Below are 20,253 nucleotides of genomic sequence, written 5' to 3'. Positions count from 1 at the left end.
TCAGTAATGAGGTGACAGCGATGTGAATTACAAATACATATTAATAATACATAAAAAGATAAGAAAAACAAGGAGTATGAAGAACTATAGGAAGAAGATTGCCAGTTGTGGCAATTAATACCGTATCGTCGGCATATCGGATGTTATTAACGTTGAAATTAATCAATTTAAAATAAATTGATTAATTTTTAGTTGACTCAATACATTCTTGTGCTTCAGTCAGTGATCGTGCAAATATCTTCTCCGAGTAAGTACCTACAGGTGAGAGTGTTCAATCTTGTCTAACTCCTTAACAATAATAGTCTACTCAGAATCAAATGCTTTATCTTTCTTAGTTTTACGATTTATAGTGTTCCATATCTTTACTTTTTTTTGTTGGTATTCTGATTTCGTAGCTAACTTTGAGAGAAACTGTTTTGGATCCTTTATATTACGGATAGGTATAAATAGTTGACTTTTGAATCATATACAGTTGAACCCGCTTATTGGAATAGCCCTCGAGCCAAGCAAAAGTATTCCTATAAGCGGGATATTTTAATAACCGATCATTATTGTCTAGTAAAAACGTTTCGGGCCTCAAATTTCTATTCCTAAAACCGGGATATTCCTATAACCGGTATTCTAATAAGCGAGTTCGACTGTAGTTGAACAATAAATCTACATTGCCACTAATATTTGGTAGTCAAAATAAATTTTTTAATTCTTTAATAAGCTTATATTTTGTCAACATCTCTTTCAACTTCCAATATCGACAATTTGCTTTTTTGTATGAAAAACTTTTTTTTTAAATTACATCAATTTATTTTTAATGCATTATTAAACAACTTTTGTTGTTTAATAAATAAAGAGTTTGTTAACTGTAACTGTAAATTAATTTGTAAACTTATTACATACTTAACACTTTCCTAATGGCTAAAAATATAATTGAGAATCGAACGAGTATTCTATTTTTTGTATTTCGATTTCAGAAAAAAATAATTTGTGATATTCAATTACCTAGACATAAATATTAAAGTCGATATATGTACAACAAAAGTTATGAAACCCATGAATTAACTTTGAGATCGGCCTTTGAGGAAGACGTTTTTCAAATTTAATTTTAACTGAATCGTAGCGACATCTCTTCGTGAGCTCTCAAACGGAACAGAGGGAACATGGCGGAATCAATATGGCGATTTACAGAAAACGTACTGGAAAGCTACTCGAATATTTAAATGGAATATTCTCAATATACAGGGTAAATCTAAACATAAAGAAAAAAGAGCAAAATATTTTAATTATTAGATTAGATGTGTCTAATACGTGATTTAATCGTGTCTAAATGTGATAAGAAAATAGTAATATAAAAAGATGGAAAAATAAATTCACGGTTTATTAAGGGATGAGTTTCACAAAAAACAATATAACTTACGAAGACAGTAACAGCAATAATCATTAAATTAACCCATTAGTGCCCAGATTATTTTTTCGTAGATTTTAATGTGATGCTAATATTTTTTTGGGGAGCAGCTTTATTAGAAAACATAAGAATAAATGAATTTACTGATGTGATCTTGTCACTATTATAGTAACTCTTAGTGTTTTAGTGTTGTATAATGGACCCAAACACTGCATTTGACTCATTCAATGCCAACACAAACAAAACAAGATTTATCTTCTTCTTCCTTCTAGCATGATCGGTCATGCTATTAGGCTACTGCCTGTTCATTGCCATCAAGTCTTTCCCGAACGATGATGTCCAGCATTCTCGCCATCGTATTGGTGGTCTAGGCTGTGGTCTTTTTACCTACTGGGTTAATCGTTTTGCGATTTTAACGAGTCTGCTGTCCTCTATTTTCTTTATATGTTTGTTCCAATATTTTCGTCTCTGTCTGACCCACTTCCCCATGTCCTGTATTCCGCAGTTTTGTCTGATGTCCTCACTTATTATTCTGTCACGTAGAGTTTTGCCTTGTATACTTCTTAGTGTTCTCATTTCAACTGTTCTCATTATTTGTAACGTTCTATTTGTGTCTGGTCTTGTTTCTGCCGCATATGTTTGTTATAATAGGTCTTATTCTTGTTTTATATAGTTTGACTTTGCTTTCAGTATTTAGATATTTGTTCTTCCATACGATTTCTTTCAGGCATCCCGAGATTGTAGCTGCTTTCATTGTTTGTTCTCTGACCTTTTTTGAGAAATTTCCATAGTTGGTTCTTTCCGCTCCAAGATATTTGAAGTGATTCACCTGTTCCTCAGTTTTTGAGTCAATTTTCAATTTGCATCTTATCGGCTATTTGGAAATTACTTAGGCACTTAGTCTTCTCGGTGTTGATGTGTAGGGATTGCAATCCAGCAGCATTTTCAATCCAGCTGGATTTTTGCAAGATTGGCCTGAATCCAGCTGGATCCAGCGCGGATCAAGCAAAATGTGGATTCAAAATAAAAACATTATTTTAATGTTTTTTTTTTGTCTGTATGCTAAATTTCTAAACAACAGAAACATGATATATTTAGTTTTATGTAAGTGATACCTTAAAAACATAGGCCTAACCTACTTCGCACAGAACTGCACATATTTGAGTGTGCCAGTACTTGGAGGGGATACGAGAAACGATCGTGCGCGAATAGCGGAGAAATATTGCAACTTTCTTAAATAATTTATATTGTCATTTGAAAATGTCAAATTTACGTATATTTCATACCTACTGTCATTGAAGAAGAAAAATTATATATTTCTCCACAATATTGATATGATATGCAATTATTATTTAAAGGTAAATTTAATTAATTGTATTTTGCTTGCAGTACTGCATTTTAATAACTAATTTTATTTACTACATACAATTGTTTACGTTTTAATAACATAACCTGAATCTGACTTTTTCTTCTTATAAGTTTTTTTGGACTATGGCCTTGACAATTTCTTAGTAACCAGGACTAATACAATTGGCCAATATAATTAAAAGTGCGAAAAATATTGTTGAGCGTAGAAACCAAGTGTCGCTTTACCTAACTTGCACGGTCCCAATCAGGGCCTATTTTACCACTAGGCCAGTGAGGCACCTGCCTCGGGCCCGCATTTTAATGGGGCCCGGAAAGATCATCAAAAAAATTTTATTGTAATAAAATAAGATAAATTTTCAAATTTGTCAACTGTGGTGAACCACATGAGCCCACTTTGAAAATCTTTCTACGTATCATCCACAGTAGAATCAGAGATAAATGTGAAGAAGACCAGGATGAAACACAATTTGGCTTCAGAAATGGACTGGGAACCCGGGTCGCACTCTTTGCACTAATTGTATTATTGCAGAAATGCCGAGATCAAAGGAAAGACGTATTTGCTGTATTTATTGACTATGAGAAGGCCTTTGATCGAGTACAACATCACAAATTAATTAAAATATTAAAGGATTAAGGAGTTGATAGTCAAGATGTACGAATCATAGAAAAATTATACTGGCGTCAAACAGCCACAGCTTGCATAAAAAGAAAATCAACAGAAATATGCAAAATACAAAGAGGTGTCAGACAGGGTGGTATACTGTCCCCACTGTTATTCAATTTATATTCAGATATAATATTTAAGGAAGCGCTCCATATTTTGGAATGTGGTGTGAAAGTTAATGGAATTCTGATAAATACAATCAGATATGCAGACGATACAGTTATTTTAAGTGATGATATGAATAGATTACAACACCTTTTAAATGCTATTGACACAGTGGGAAGAGAGTTTGGCCTAAACATAAACTGTTCAAAAACAAAATACATGGTATTTAGCCATTTGGCCCATCAAGATTCAGAGTTATATGTTGATGGTCATATAATTCAAAGAGTACCCAGTTTTAAATATCTTGGTTGCCATATTACTGAACAACTAGATCCAGATAAAGAGATAAAATGTAGAATAGAGATAGCCCGCACGACATTTTTAAAAATGAGGTCATTCTTCTGTAATGATAACTTGCAACTTAAACTTCGAAAGCGCATGATTAAATGTTACATTTGGTCAGTCCTCTTGTATGGTGTCGAAGCATGGACATTAAAAATATCGACCATTAATCGTTTGGAGGCCTTCGTTTGAAATGTGACTGCACAGACATACACTGAAAATACCATGGACGGCTACTCTGACAAGTGTGGCAGTCCTTAAGAGAGCAAATGCTGCCCGCGAGCTGCTTGATAATATCAAATATAGAAGGATGGCCTATTTTGGACTCGTAGTAAGGGGAGACCTGTATAATATTCTTCAACTTATTATGATGGGTAAAATCGAAGGACGCAGAGGAATTGGTAGAAAGCAGGCCTCTTGATTGAAGAATATCCGGGAGTGGACAGGAATAAAGAAAGCAGAACAACTATTTAGAATAGCTCGAGACAGAAACAGTTTCGCCATGTTAATCGCCAACTTCAAGAGGACTTGAGAGGGCATGTTAAGAAGAAGGTCTTAGAACAATTAAAAAATTTGATATCAATATTAACTCATTAACTTCATTATTATTATTAAATATTTAGGGGCCCGAAAATTATGTAGTGCCTCGGGCCTGATTTGAAGTTAAATAGGTTCTGGTCCCAATAGCCGGTTGCGGAGAAAGCCCTTCCGGCCTCTGTGCTGGTCGGTTTTAAGATCATCAAATAGTCATAGACCATTGACAAACGATCGCCTTTCACTCCTTCGGGCTCATAAACCGCCATATTCTTTTCCAAAATCTTTTCGTAATCTTTTTGAGAATCAGTTTTTTGGCTATAAATGTTTTATCTTTCTCGTTTCAATTCAATCTCAAGTTCTTGTTCCAAAGTAAAATTCACAGGCTCCGGATTAGTTGGCCCATCTTCTTTCATTATATCTTGCACTGGTTCCACAGTTACTTGTTTATTTATACGAATCAACATATTTTTCATCTCTTGTCGCATTGCATTATTTTTCGGCATGGGGAAGTAACCAGGATTGTTTAGTCCTTCGTCATACTTTTTTTGATTTTGTAAATACACTAATGTACCTGTAATCTCATAAGCCGATGCCGCACTGCAGGATGCTAGATGGTGGCTTGGATGGTGGATTTTAAAGGTGGATGGTGGAGGGTCGCTGCATCCTGGACGCAGTGAATAGAGTGAAATGAAGTCAGTATCCAACTGACTGCTGAGGAGACATCATGCCTCTCTCTAAAGTTGCGAAAAAAATGTTACTATCTTCGGCAATTATAATGGCAAATAATGTAAAAAAAAATTTTTGTCATTTTTTTATTACTAAGCTGTTATTTTTAAGTAATAATAATAAGCGCCAGCACGTATTATTGGGCGGCCGTCTATGGTGAGTGCGAGAGAGATGCCATTCCGGCAGTCCAATGGGGCATCTTACTCGCACTTAGCCGCGTCAATACGATCTTACGGCTTATTGTTAATACTTAAAAAAACAGCTTAGTAATACATTAATTCATGTAGGGGGGCTTTAAACTTTGATTTAGTCACTTTCTGACTTTCGTAATAATAATTTTTAACCGAGTTATTAAGTCTTAAAAATAGCCATTTTCGCGTTTTTCAAATTTTAAATTGCTTATACATAACTCGAAAACCACCAACTTTAGAGAAAAATTAAAAGAGACCTTTTTTGTCCAGAATGGTCTAAAAAAGTTAAAAAAGATTTGTCCGAACCAAAAATAATAATTTTTGCAATTTGATTAAAAAAAATTTGGACCACTTTTCTCGTGGGCGACTTCTTGAACCTTATTCTGGGGTGTATTACAAATGTGATTATGCAAAAAATTATTGCCCTTCTTTTATAAACAGCACTTATTACGCTTTCCTCCATATATGTAATATATTTATAGCGAGGCTACCCGGATGGATTATCAAACACGACTGATATGGGTGGATAGACGCCTGGCGGACCATCGGATGGGTAGATGGTAGTGGAAGGCCACTGCGGCTACCGTCGTTGTATTATTCGTGGTATAAGTAGTTGGATTGTCGCCAGGCGGGTATCTACCATCCACCATCCTACCAAACTTCCTGCACTGCGGCATCGGCCTTAGAGACGCCGTTCCGTGATTCTGTTGCGTAGTGCTTCCGATAGATCGGCATTAAGGCTAAAGTCCTGGCTATTTAGTTTGTCTAAGACAAATTTTATGGTTGTGTTGGCGTTGTCAAAGTGGGATCTATTCTGTAAGGAGCTTCTACAGCCGGTTAAAAGTGGCGATTAACTCATTGATTATTGACCACTCGCCTGCAGAGAATTTTATTGCAGAATCAATGTACATCAACGCTTTATCGATGCAAACTTTTAAGCTATAAAATCTTTCCAGCATACTGAGCTACTGCCAGCGCGATAGAATGGCAAGTTGCCAACTCACGGCTTTGAATAAAGAGGCTAATGAAGACATTAAGTAACTTATTTCGAATTTGACACGTTTGCGGATCCAGCATGTTAAAAAAAGCACTGGATCCAGCTGGATTGCCGGATGCTGGATCCAGCAATTGCAATCTCTATTGATGAGCATATTTAGTTATTTAGCTTTAGTATTAAATGCATGCAGTAGCCTTTGGAGATTGTCTTCAGAATCGACGATAAGGACAGCATTGTTAACTACTCTCGAGAATGTGTTACCCATCTTAAATCTAGCCCATCTTAACTCCAGCTGTTCTGGGATGGTTTTCTATTACTTTATCCATTATTAAATTAAATATGAAAGGACTCAATAAATCGCCTTGAACGAATTGCTGTGTTTATAACTATGTCTTCTGTTGTTAAATGTCCTACCCTTATTTTTGTTTTACATTGATTGTTAATATCGTGTTTGAGCTTAATTAGCCTGTGGTTTATCCCTTTATCTCTTATTATTTCTAACACGTCGTTTACTCGCACTCTGTCAAAAGCCTTGGTCATATCAACGAAGCACATACAGAGTGTTCCAACGAAAATGTGACCCCCATCTCAGTAACTCAGAAACCAAGAGTTTTTTTTTCAGAATTTAAAAAAAACATGTGAATTTGTATTGAGGGGGGGGGGGGGGCGAATTTTCTTGCAAAATTCCCTGCCCCACCTCAGCCACTCAGTTTTTTTAATAGCAAGTGTAGTCGAGTGGCACATCATGTGAAAAGTATTTGTTTTCTCTACAGGACCCTCTAATTTTTTTTAATTTGCGGAATAACCTTAAGGCTATGGGTACATAATTCGCAAATATTTTACGTGTATCCCTACTTTTTCTGTCTTTACACGGCAAATTACGCGTAGTAAAATTCACACTGGTATAGATATGTAAACATTACTAGAATGTCATTGTACTTGAAAATGTCATCATTAATTTAAAGAGATGGGTTTTGAATGTTCTTGGATAACTGTTATTTTTATAATTGCAAATTATTAATTCAGTTAATAAATGTGATAATTTTTTCACTAACTATGTATTCAGTGATTGTAATAATTTATTTGCACAACAAAGACTAATACTCAATCGAGAAAAGAGGAAAAGTGTTAAAGTGATTTTTTAATTATATATTGTTATGGAACGCTTACAATTTTGAACATCTTTAACAACAAAATACTTGGATCGCAGAATATATTATCCTAATGTATTCTCTGCTTGGATCTTCCACAAATAATACACAATAGATAACTTTTTATTATTAAGTTCACGTGTTAAATCAATTATTTATCAAATACACTATATAAATATCAATAATATTTAATCAATAACTCAACATATTCCCGATGCAATGTCAAATATTTAGAATTGTCACTGATTGTCAGTGTCTGACTGACAATATATGCTGACAGTATTATATTCGGCTGAGTGCGTTGTAAGACAAAGATAGATTTGGAAAATATTACCACGGCATTGTGTTCATTTTTTTCGAATCCTGAAAAAACCAATCAATATTTTTGAAAAATTTAAACACAGAATGAAAGACTAAATTATTACCGAGGGCCGAAAGTCCCTTAGAATAAATAAAAAGTTTATTTTGAATGATATATTTGAAATTAAAAATCACACTAAATTTTCTCTTAGTTTTTCACCCCTGTAACTTATTAAAATAAACATTACAGAAGTTCTCAGGGACTTTCGGCCCTCGCTAATAACGTAATCTTTCATTCTGCGTTTAAATTTTTCAAAAATACTTATTAGTTTTCTCAGGATTCGAAAAAAATGAATCCCTATTTGAATAGCATTGCAGCCGAAAATACGTACCGATCCTCTTAAAGATAATTTTGGATTTAACTAATTTATAATAAAATTAAGTCCAAAATTATCTTCAAACTTAAAACTTAAATTAAAAAAAAATAGAGCGTCGTTTAGAGAAAAACATTACTTTTCAAGTGATGTGCCACTCGACCACACTTGCTATATAAAAAAAGTGGGGGTAGGTGCGGATCAGTAGGGGGTTACATTTGAGAGCATGATTTTGCATGAAAATTCGTCCCCCTTCCATTAAAAAATGACGTGTTTTTTTTAACTTTGAAGAAGATCTTGGTTTCTGATTTTCTGAGGGGGTCAAATTTTCGTTGAAACAGACTATAATATGCAGGTTTATTAAATTCTATGGATTTTTCCGCTATCTGTTTGATAACAAATATTGCATCAATGATAGATCTATTTTTCCGAGAACTTTTTCCGGGAAGAAGAACAAGGTTTCCGGATAACATTTACTTATACAAAATACAACGTGAACTTTTTTTAAATTACGCTGGATAATAGGATTGTATAATAGTTATTTATAATATAAGTGTTAAAAGTACAATTTTAAGGTACGCATGTGAAAGTTTGCAGAATGAGCGAAGCGAAATCTGCAATTCACATGAGTGCCTTAAATACAACATTTTTTCTACAAACGTTATAAATTTATAAAATACAATATTTTGATTAATTGCTGAAACCAAGAAATCTATGACCCGTAAAAGGTAGAACTGGTTGTCTACACTCGAGGGGAATGTCTAAAAATTTTTAGCGAAAATATTATACCGTTACATAAACTTGTTTTTTTTTACAAATGTGTTAAAAATGCAATAATGTAGTTTCAATTAAATTTTAAAAAACCTTTTAAACCACCTTTTTCAAATTGCGTAAGTTGAACTATTAATATTAATGTTAATCAATGAAATATAAATATTTTGACCTTTTACAATTTGACAATTCACTTTTAACTGCAGTGTCTTAAAAATTTTAAAGCACTAGTGCCTTAAAGTAGCATTTTTACCGCTCCTATGGAGTGCTAAAAATTGCATTTTTAACACGGTTTTAGAAAATAGATATTTATGATATAAGTGTTAATAGTACACGTTTAAGGCACGCATGTGAAAGTTTTCACATTCACATGAGTGCCTTAAAAATGTACTTTTTAACACGCATATCATACAATATTTTTCTACAAACGTAATTACAGGACAATATCTACAAAAACTTTTACTTGAACTTGACTGACATTCCATTTTTATATTTTTTTGACATTACATCAAAATTGACTATACGGTCAATACGAACTGCAGTGCCTTAAATTTTAAAGCACTAGTGCCTTAAAGTAGCATTTTTAACGCTCGTATGGAGTGCTAAAAATTGCATTTTTAACACGGTTGTAGAAAAAAATATTTAAATGCTAATTTAAATTGTCAGTAGTAATTGCACAAGAGCTCTAAAATTCTATATTAATTTTAGAGATCGAGTGCAATTTGTTGCGATTATTTCCTGAATAAAACTGTTCAAAACCAAAATTTTATTGTAATTTATTTATGTAAGTACAAATTAGTACAATTAAACACACAGTTGTTATAAATATTTCACGGTTGAAAGTCATCACTTTTATAATTTTTAAAACATTAATTTTCATTAATGTCACTGAATGTATTTTTTCGTAGCAACGAAGGGCATCTGACGTAATATACTTGACGACGGGAAATTATCAAAAATTATCAGTTTAATTTAGATTTCTGTAGCTTTCTATTGGTCAGAACCTCCTATGAATGAAATAATCACCGTATTTGTCACTTAATGTTCCTATGCTAAAAACCTTTCATGGTTGATGCTGTCAACAAAAAAGTGTAAAATAATATTAAAATTTATTTAGATTGTTTTTGAGTAAATTTCGTTTCTAGACTATTAAAGCTATTTGTTACTAATAAATAAAACCTCTGTTGATCGATTTATCAAAAACACACAAATAAAGAAATCCTAACAACAGTAGAAAAAATACCAGGCTTCTCTAGAAAGAAGTTTTTCAAACTCACGAGCCTAACTGAAGGGCTCGACAAATAACACAAAACAAACACTAACCGATATATTGTATTTTGCCGAATGCACAATTTGCTTCAGGCACAAAAAACCTTTTGTGTTTCCACTTTTGTGCCATTTACCGAAATAAAATAACTTATCTAGAATCAGATAGGACCTACTTATATCAGTTTTGGTGTATTATGCGGACAAAGGAGCAGATTTTACGATTTAGAATGGTATTTAAAAAAGGACGGAGTAATGGTAAAAACGGGAGAGCGAAAAGGACGAGATAGCTTTTGTGTATATGGGACACCGCATTCGAAAAGTATTGCATTTCAGTAGTAATTGATATGTTTAATTCTTTTTCTTATGTGTTTGAGCCTTTTATGGTGTTTAGCGCTTAGGGGTATTATATAACAATCAACAAAATATAAAAGGTACGATTTCCGGGAGTCCCTAAATAAAATATTTTGATAAAACAAATATCGATAGTATGTTATAATGAAAGCCACTACTACTTATATATCCACGAAATAGACGAATAATAATAAATGATATTTTAATTTCCTGTTATTTCCACATTCGAGGAGAGAAACCGAACGTACAGTGTAATATAATAGGTACTACTATCATTCCCTAGGGCCTAGGGTTTAAGGTTTTATGACAATTAAATTTTACGTCATTTATTTAAAACAAAAGTGTCTTAAGTAGTCTACTATACTCTTTCGACTATCTTTTTTCAAAAAGAGATCTATTTCCTTCCCAAATTTTCCATGTAAGGGCACTAACATTGGCAGAGATAGGAAGCGGTCATAAACCAGTATTGTGGACAATCCGAATGAAAACACATGTGTTATACAGGGTGTCCAGAAACTCTCCCGACAAACGAAGACTGGAGATTCTTGAGATAATTTTAAGACAATTTAATCCAATTCACCTAGTCCGAAAATGCATCCTAAGGGACATAGTGCTCTTTGAAAATGACGTCTTGGAATTAGTTTTTCTTAAATATCTCCAGAATGCTTCTATTGAGAACAACTAAAACTGGTACACTTATTTATCCTCCAGAGATAAATCAATTACATCAATTACGAATTTCTAGTACCGGTCATAGGCTCCCGTTCTGGGTAGGGCAACGGTTATTTTATCGTAAGTATAACTTTTTTATCTTTAACTTCTAAGCATTTTTATACTGGATTATCAAATTGCAAGGTATTCTAGTACTAAAACGTACTCTTGCTTTAAGCCGGTGGGACGCACCGTTTTCTAGAAAAATTGATTTAAAATTTTTCGTCTGTTGATTTTGAAAAAAAAATAAAAAAAAACTATTCAGAAAAACGAAAACTGGTACGTTTATTTATCTTCCAGAGATAAATCGATTTCCTTAGTTGTGAAATTCTAATACCGGTCATATGCGTCCGTTTTGGGTAGGTCAACGGTTATTTTATCGCATAACTTTTTTGTCTTTATTTTTTAAGCCTTTTTAACACCTGATGATTAAATTATGAGGTATTTTAGTACTAAAAGTTACGCTTGCTTTAAGTCGGTACAATACACCGTCTTTTTTTGAAGAAAAAAATTTTAATTTTTTTCAGATTCAATGAACGAAAAATTCTCAAATCGATTTTTCTAGTAGAAAACGGTGCATTCTACCGCCTTAAAGTAAGAGTACTTTCTTTTAGAACTAGAATACCTCACAATTTAATAATGTAGTGTCAAAAATGCTTAGAAGTTAAAGAGTTAAAGTTAAAGTTATGCGATAAAATACCAGTTGCCCTACCCAAAACTGGCTCTTATGACCGGTACTAAAAATTCGTAATTAATGGAATCGATTTATCTAAGATAAATAAGCGTACCAGTTTCCACTTTTCTAAATTAAAGCGTTCTGGAGGTATTTAAGAAAAACTAATTACCAGACGCCATCTTCAAATATCTCTAGCTCCCTTAGGAAGCATTTTCGGACTAGGTGAATTGGATTAAATTGTCTTAAAATTATCTGAGGAACCTCTTGTCTTCGTTTGTCGGGAGAGTTTCTGGACACCCTGTATATGTACATATAATGGTTGGGGAGCCCAAGCGGGGATTTTTGCAGTTGCTCGAGCGCGCCAGATTATTACATGGGGAGAAATCTTGTACCCTGAAAATGTATCTCTACCATATTGTGATGTACTTGTCTTTTTATGTGGTTGACTCTACTATTTTATTATTTATGTTTTTAGGCACTAAGCTTAATTTAATTGACTTTATTTATTTTTAATAACTTACACTTAAAGAAATAAAGAACACTGAATTTATATCCTTTAATAACACTAATTTACAAACTTAACATTAAAATACTGCATTATTTTTATTCGTTACAAAATATCCACGGCTTTATTAAAGATTACACTAAAACAACAATTTATCTAAATGTCTAATACATATGTACAATTTACATTTACATTTATTTCGCGTCCGAACATCGAAAATATTACTCGACCGACGACTACAAATTTATAACTAACTCTAATTTCAAAAATGTCTCTTTATATAGTTATAAAAATTATTGGTTGATGAGAATACATCTCTTTCACTTCAGTAGAGTGACAATAACGTAGATAACAGTTTTACGAATTTATTTAAGAACTGACTACTGTACAATTTTACAAAAATGCGTGACAAAAAGAACGTGTTTATTCTTCACAGTCTCGAGGCCAAGTCATTATACATAAAATAATGAATATATGAAAACCGGCTGGTTCGGCACTAGATTTTGGATCTATATGTTGTGACAAAAACAGTCCAGGCCCGTCGCAGCGGGATTTAAATAAATATTAAATAAAATATAACAAATTAATTTAAATCGTAAACATGCCCCCCACCTTGAAAGGGAAAGCTTTCAATAAATTAAAAAATGAAATTAAACGCAATATATTACAGTCAATAAATAATCACTGTCACCTGGCGACTTTTATTCACTTGGAAGTGGGCAAATGTTCACAACTGCTACACGAACGAGTCCTTTAGCTGTTTTAAGTGTGACAACCCTTGAAATGTTGTCAGCCCCTGGATGCAACTGTTCCACACGTCCCAGGGACCACTGGAGAGGAGGGGCGTCCTTACTTTTAATTAGGACAAGAGCACCAACCTTAATTTGGAATTGATTCACCTTCCACTTTTGTCTCTGCTGCATCTCCGAAACGTACTCCAAAGACCATCTTCGCCAAAAATGTTGACGGAGTTGCTGAAGATGTTCAAATCTTGATAACCGAAGAGGGTTGACATTAGAAACGTCTACTTCTGGTATGGAATTCATGGACCTCCCAATCAGAAAGTGAGCCGGGGTTATAGGTAAAAGGTCTGAAGGATCGGAGGACATAGGACTTAAAGGGCGTGAATTTAGTATACCTTCCACCTGAGTGAGCACAGTTGAAAAGTCTTCATAAGTTAAATGAGATCCCGTAACGACTCTTTTTAAATGCGATTTCATAGATTTTACTCCCGCCTCCCATATTCCGCCGAAATGAGGGGAATGCGAAGGAATAAATTGCCAATTGATTTCATCATTGCAGCATGATTCCGCGATTTGTTTTTCATTAGATTTGATAAACTTACCGAGATGCTTAAGCTCGTTACGACAACCTACGAAGTTCGTGCCATTATCGGACATAATTTGAACTGGCTTGCCTCTTCTAGCTATAAATCGTCTTAAAGCAGCGAGGAAGCAAGATGTAGTTAAGTCTGTGACCAGTTCCAAGTGTATAGCTTTAGTAGCTAGACAAATAAAAAGACTAACATAAGCCTTGTAAGTACCTGGGTTTCTACCTTGTCTTGTTTTGAGAGTGAACGGGCCTGCATAGTCCACTCCCGTGATTGCAAACGGAAACGATGGATTTACTCTAGATGCAGGAAGATCTCCCATCATGGGTGTACATTGAGGAGGATTGGCACGAAAACAGCGTATACATTGACGAACAACCTGTTTCGCAATAGATCTACCTGAAATAGGCCAAAAACGTTCACGAACGACGGACAGTAAGTGCTGAGGACCGGCATGCAACAACCTTAGATGCTCCGACCGAAAGATCATAATCGTAACAGGATGATTTGCAGGAAGAAGTATTGGATGTCTTTTATTAAAATCATATTTAGAGTTGCGTAATCTACCACCAACTCTGATTACTCCATCACTATCCAGAAATGGATTTAAAGAAAGAATTTTACTTTTAGAAGACAGCGATTTTCCCTTGGAAAGGTTATGAAGTTCCTTTGGAAATATCTCTGCTTGAACCATCTTTGCAATACATATGACAGAGGCTTGAAGCTGTATGGTGGTGAGAGGATCGGAAACTCTGCATCTTGACCCTGAACTATTTCGGAAGAGACGCAAACAACGAGCAATGACTCTTGTGAGAAACGAGAAATTGCTGTAATTCTGGAATGGAAAGAATTGCACGAAGCTTGTGACCAAAGAATGAGTAACTTTCTTAGTCTCCGGAAGATCTTGCTCAGGCTGAATGATTAGGACCGGCCAACTACTAGGAGATTCCATGAGGAAGGGAGGACCGTGCCACCAAATTTTTGATGACGCAAGTAGACTGGGTTCCACACCTCGGGACAATAAATCCGCAGGATTATCCTTGGTACCGACATGTCTCCAAGCGCTAGACGAAGTGCTGGATTGAATTTCAGACACTCTATTAGCCACGAATGTTTTAAGAATATGTGGCGAGGTTCTGATCCACCCTAAGACGATAGTGGAATCTGTCCAAAGAACAATATCATGAAATTGAAGACTGAGCGATTCTGTGACTTTCTTCACGAGCCGTGACAATATCAAGGCTCCACAAAGTTCCAATCGAGGAAGGCTAATTTTTTTTAAAGGAGATACTCTTGTCTTGGCACAAAAGAGACGCACCGATATATTACCTCGGTGATCAATACTTCGAATATAAATAACGCCACCATATGCAGCTTCGCTAGCGTCAGAGAAGCCATGCAGTTCAATAGTTGAAGCATTTGCAATGATAGCATGTCTAGGAATTCTTACATTGTTTAAATGGCAGAGCTGATCCCGAAATGAAAGCCACTTCGTGTGGATGTCTAGAGGTACAGCTTGATCCCACTCCAAGCCTTCCAACCACAGCCGTTGCATTAAAATTTTTACAATGATAATTGTGGTGCTAAGAAGACCAAGAGGATCGAATATATGGGCTATCCCAGAAAGTATAGACCTTTTAGTAACCGTTCTAGGAAGAACGTCAGAGGATATATGATACTGAAGAAGGTCGGATTTTGGACACCACTGCAGTCCCAGAGTTCTTGTAATTTCAAAAGAACCTAGCGAGAAAGGAAGATCTGAAAGGACCAAAGAATCCTGAATATCTGTAAGAAGTGAAGGGTCGTTCTAAACCCACTTTCGAAGAGGGAAACAACCTTTTGATAATATATGATTAATTTCTTGACAATGTTGAAGAAGCTCTGAGGCTGAATCAGACCCCGTCAGGAGGTCATCCACGTAGAAATCATTTTTAATAATCTTTGCAGCTTGAGGATACTGCTCAGAATTTTCATAAGATAATTGAAGCAGGCATCTTGTAGCAAGAAAGCTGGCAGAGGCAGTGCCGTAAGTTACCGTGTTCAGAGAATAAGTTTGCAAAGGCTCCTGAGGATCCCGTCTCCACAGAATTAGCTGGAGGTTTCGTTCAGAAGGACAAACGAGAATTTGCCGATACATTTTGGCGATGTCAGCAGAAGCCACATAAGTGTGTTGCCTAAATCGAAATAGAATTGATATAAGATCATTTTGGACGACTGGTCCGACCATTTGAAGATCGTTAACTGAAACACCTGAAGTGGTAGGGCAAGAACCATCGAACACTACACGCAGCTGAGTAGTGAGACTATTCTCCTTAAGGACTCCATGGTGTGGAAGATAGAAGTGAGCTGGGTCTGTAGGCTCCTCAACCTTAGACATATGACCCATTGAAATATATTCGTCCATAAATAAAACATACATATCCTTCATGATAGGATTATTCTGAAGTTTTCGTTCTAGATTAAAGAATCTTTTTCCAGCTCTGCTCCTAGATTCACCCAGAGTATCAGTCGAATTCTTTAATGGAAGACTGACTACAAAACGACCATCCGAATTTCTTTTATGAGTCGATTTAAAGTGTTCCTCGCACTCTATTTCCTCCTTTGAAAGAGGTGGGAGAAGTGGACACTCTTCTATTTCCCAGAATCTTGATAGATGATGACATTCATTTTGATGTGCGAAATTGCAAGTGACGATTTGATGATCGTACCTTTTGGGCAGTGGGCCAGAAATTACCCAGCCAAATTTGGTTTTTTGTAAAATGGGTTTCTGAGGACCCAATTTGATTTGTCCAACGCACAGAAGATCCCAGAAAAGCTCTACACCTATGAGAAGATCTATGCCGGAAGGAATATTGAAATTTGGATCAGACAAGCGAATATTCGATGGAATAGAGACAGAGTCTACGTCGATCGGAATACTTGGAACATGACCACAAATTGAAGAAGTAACAAGACAGTTTAAGGTTGTCGAAAAAGAAGAATATAACGAATATACTGACAACTTACTCATGTGCTTTATCCTTGAAGATATTTGAGTGACACCGACCACTGAAATGTCGGCAGGTTCCTTGGAGAGACCCAATTTGGAAACCAGACTATACGTGACAAAATGTGACTGAGAACCACTGTCTAGAAGGGCTCTACAATTATGCTTAACTCCAGACCGATCTGGAATTTGGACTGTGACAGTTGACAGCAGTGCAAACGAATTCTGGACTGCATGACATGACAATGTTTGTGGAGTTTGATTATCCGAAGAAACGGATTGAGTATCATTTGGAGAATTGCTATTTTCTGCATTAACGTGGAGAAGCGTATGATGCTTCTTCCCACATTTCTTGCACTTACCGTACTTGCAACTGGTATTTTGATGTCCTATAAATAAACAATTAAAACACGCTCGTACCCTTTTGACCTCACGCATGCGCGCATGTACATCTAAATTTTGAAAAGAAGTACAAGTTGACATTTTATGAGGACCATTACAATGTGGACACAGATCTGAAGAAGCTCCATTATTGATGAATGATTGACTTGTATGAGTTTTGGACCTATGAGATGAAGAATGAGAATGATCTTTGGAACTAGAACCTCCCTTGATAGATCTTGCTTCGAACTTTTCTAAAGTATCAGCTCGATGCTGCAAGAATTTTAGAAGATCGTCGAGAGTAGGCTTTACCGACGTAGGGGCATTACCTTGACTCTCCTTGTCCCAATCTTTGACAGTTTCAGGATCAAGTTTTTCTAGAATTATAAAAATTATTATTGAGTCCCAAGTGCTTACTGGCTCCCCTAAGGATTCTAGAGATCGCAGATTACTAGTTAATCCATCAATTAGATGTTGGAGACACTTAGAACTGTCACGATTAACTACCTTTAGATTAAAAATGGACTTGATGTGATTATGGATTAGTAAAGGCTCATTAGAATACCTGTCACAAAGAAGCTTCCACGCTACTGTAAAATTAGCTGCAGAAACCTTAATAGAATTTATTATCTTTTCAGCTGTCCCCGATAGGGATGATTTTAAATAATGAAATTTCTGAATGTCACTTATATCATTATTTTTAACGATTATTGTATCGAAGCAATCATGATAATCTAACCAGGTTGAATAGTTCCCGCTAAATTGACGCAAATGAAGGGTTGGGAGCTTTATCCCTGAATTGAATGAGCTATTACGATCAGAAACTGAACTTTGATTTGCATTTTCGTTGCTAGATATAATAGGCTTAGGCTGCAGAAGCTCTTTTGCCTTTGCTATAGTAGAAAAATAAACATTTTCAAAATCTTCACGATACTTTATTTCAACTGATACATCATCTACTAACGCGTCTATTTTACCCTGAACAACTTCAAATTCCTCTATTATTGTTTCAGCCCGATCTAATCTGACTGAAAGTTCGGTGACCGGCAAATTATCCGACGACCCCGGTATAGCTATTTTATCAATGTATTTTGCGAAGGTATCGAGACGATTTCTAACAGATTCCCTACTTTTACGCAACTTTTCGGATTCTTTCGTTTCTTTTGATTCCGGCATTTTATTTTAATTAAATGAATGAAATTTATGCTTAATATCAATCCTATTCCGAAATAATTCAAATACTATTAATTAAATGAAAGCAATTTATACCAAAAAACCGATTCTAATTTTAAAATAATTCAGGTTTCAGTTTATTACAAATAAAATTGGCATACTCATTTAAAATATAAAGTTCAAATATCATTAAATATAAATTTGAATAAAAACTGGCTCACACAAAGCGAAAGATAACGAAATATTTAAAAATATTGGTTAGAATAGGAATAAATCAATAAAAAGGAAAAACTCACATTTGTACAGCGGCAAACAAACTTCTTCTAAAACCTGCTTGTTGTTGACGATCGAAAATTTCACTAACTTTTTACCGTGATGATATGCCGTCTTGAACTGGCTGACTGAATTTACTGGTAATAATAAAATTTAAACTGGTAATTTATTATTGACGCTGAATTTCAATAATCTTATGCACTATACGGCGAACAAAGGACCATTGGTTGATGAGAATACATCTCTTTCACTTCAGTAGAGTGACAATAACGTAGATAACAGTTTTACGAATTTATTTAAGAACTGACTACTGTACAATTTTACAAAAATGCGTGACAAAAAGAACGTGTTTATTCTTCACAGTCTCGAGGCCAAGTCATTATACATAAAATAATGAATATATGAAAACCGGCTGGTTCGGCACTAGATTTTGGATCTATATGTTGTGACAAAAACAGTCCAGGCCCGTCGCAGCGGGATTTAAATAAATATTAAATAAAATATAACAAATTAATTTAAATCGTAAACAATTATTCTACTGATTTCCAGAAAAAATCGAAAGATATGTATTATTTACAAAGCAATAAAAAAAGGTGTATTCGGTGATCTTCTAGATATGCCGATACGTAAATAGCTGTCTCGCCGACGAACAGGGTTTCAGACACTTCGGCGCCAGAGAGTTCTGGCGTTGACAGGACCGGCCTGGGACCGTGACAATATATTGGCTCTTAATGCAGGGGAGTTCGTTAAGGCGGGGCCGAAAAAAGAATCTATCCTTAGAAAAACTCGAAATCGTCAGATTAAGATAAGGTAAGTTAAGTACATGCAAAACAGTGTATATTTAAAAAATATGACGATTTGAGCGGAGCTTAAGGTGAAACAGTAGCGATCAACAGGTAGCGAAAACGCGTTCCAAGATTGCGGCTGTAATTTTGAATATTTTTTCGAGATATTTGGCACACGTATTCGTAATATAATAAGGAATGGCGGTGCATAGCCCAATTTGAAAAATATATTAATATGTGGAAATTACTCTGTAATTAAATACAATATTAAAAAAGCGAGCCTGTACCGCCATTAAGAAGAACAAAAAAATACACTTTCTTTAAATAAACTTTTTTTATCCGATGCCTAGATTTTGTGTCACTTTGGAACTACTAATGAAATAAAAAATTTTAGTAGTTCCAAAATGACACAAAATCTAGGCATAGGATAAAAAAGTTTATTTGAAGAAAGTGTATTTTTTTGTTCTTCTTAATGGCGGTACAGGCTCGTTTTTTTAATATTGTATTTAATTACAGAGTAATTTCCACATATTAATATATTTTTCAAATTGGGCTCTGTACCTCCATTCTTTATAATATTACGAATACGTGTGCCAAATATCTCGAAAAAATATTCAAAATTACAGCCGCAATCTAGGAACGCGTTTTTGCTACCTGTTGATCGCTACTGTTTGCTCTTAAGGAAATGGGTGAGTCCCAAAAATTTCACAAGAAAAAAACGAATATTTCGCAAAATGAATGACAAATCAAAAAACTAAAAAATAAGTACTCAATATTTTTCAAAAATATATGGAATGATACCAAACACGACTTCCCACGGAGAGGGGTGGGGGGTAAATTTAATATTTTAAATACGAATCCCGCGATATTTCGCGAAATGAACATCAG

At 34.9% G+C, this 20,253-nt stretch overlaps 1 protein-coding gene across 1 annotated transcript in view; it reads right to left on the bottom strand.

The window, feature by feature from the left end:
* Nucleotides 1-18,310, bottom strand: part of LOC126882745 (uncharacterized) — a 47,996-nt gene extending 29,686 nt beyond the window's left edge. Inside the window, exon 1 of the mRNA XM_050647736.1 lies at nt 16,774-18,310. Within this exon, the coding sequence (XP_050503693.1) occupies nt 16,774-18,310 (1,537 nt within the window). The remainder of the gene's footprint in view (nt 1-16,773) is intronic.
* Nucleotides 18,311-20,253: the final 1,943 nt, after the last annotated feature.

Source organism: Diabrotica virgifera, chromosome 3, assembly GCF_917563875.1.
Source record: "Diabrotica virgifera virgifera chromosome 3, PGI_DIABVI_V3a".
Taxonomy (NCBI): domain Eukaryota; kingdom Metazoa; phylum Arthropoda; class Insecta; order Coleoptera; family Chrysomelidae; genus Diabrotica; species Diabrotica virgifera.
The sequence above is the reverse complement of the archived record's forward strand: the minus strand, read 5'-3'. Positions and strand labels throughout refer to the sequence as shown.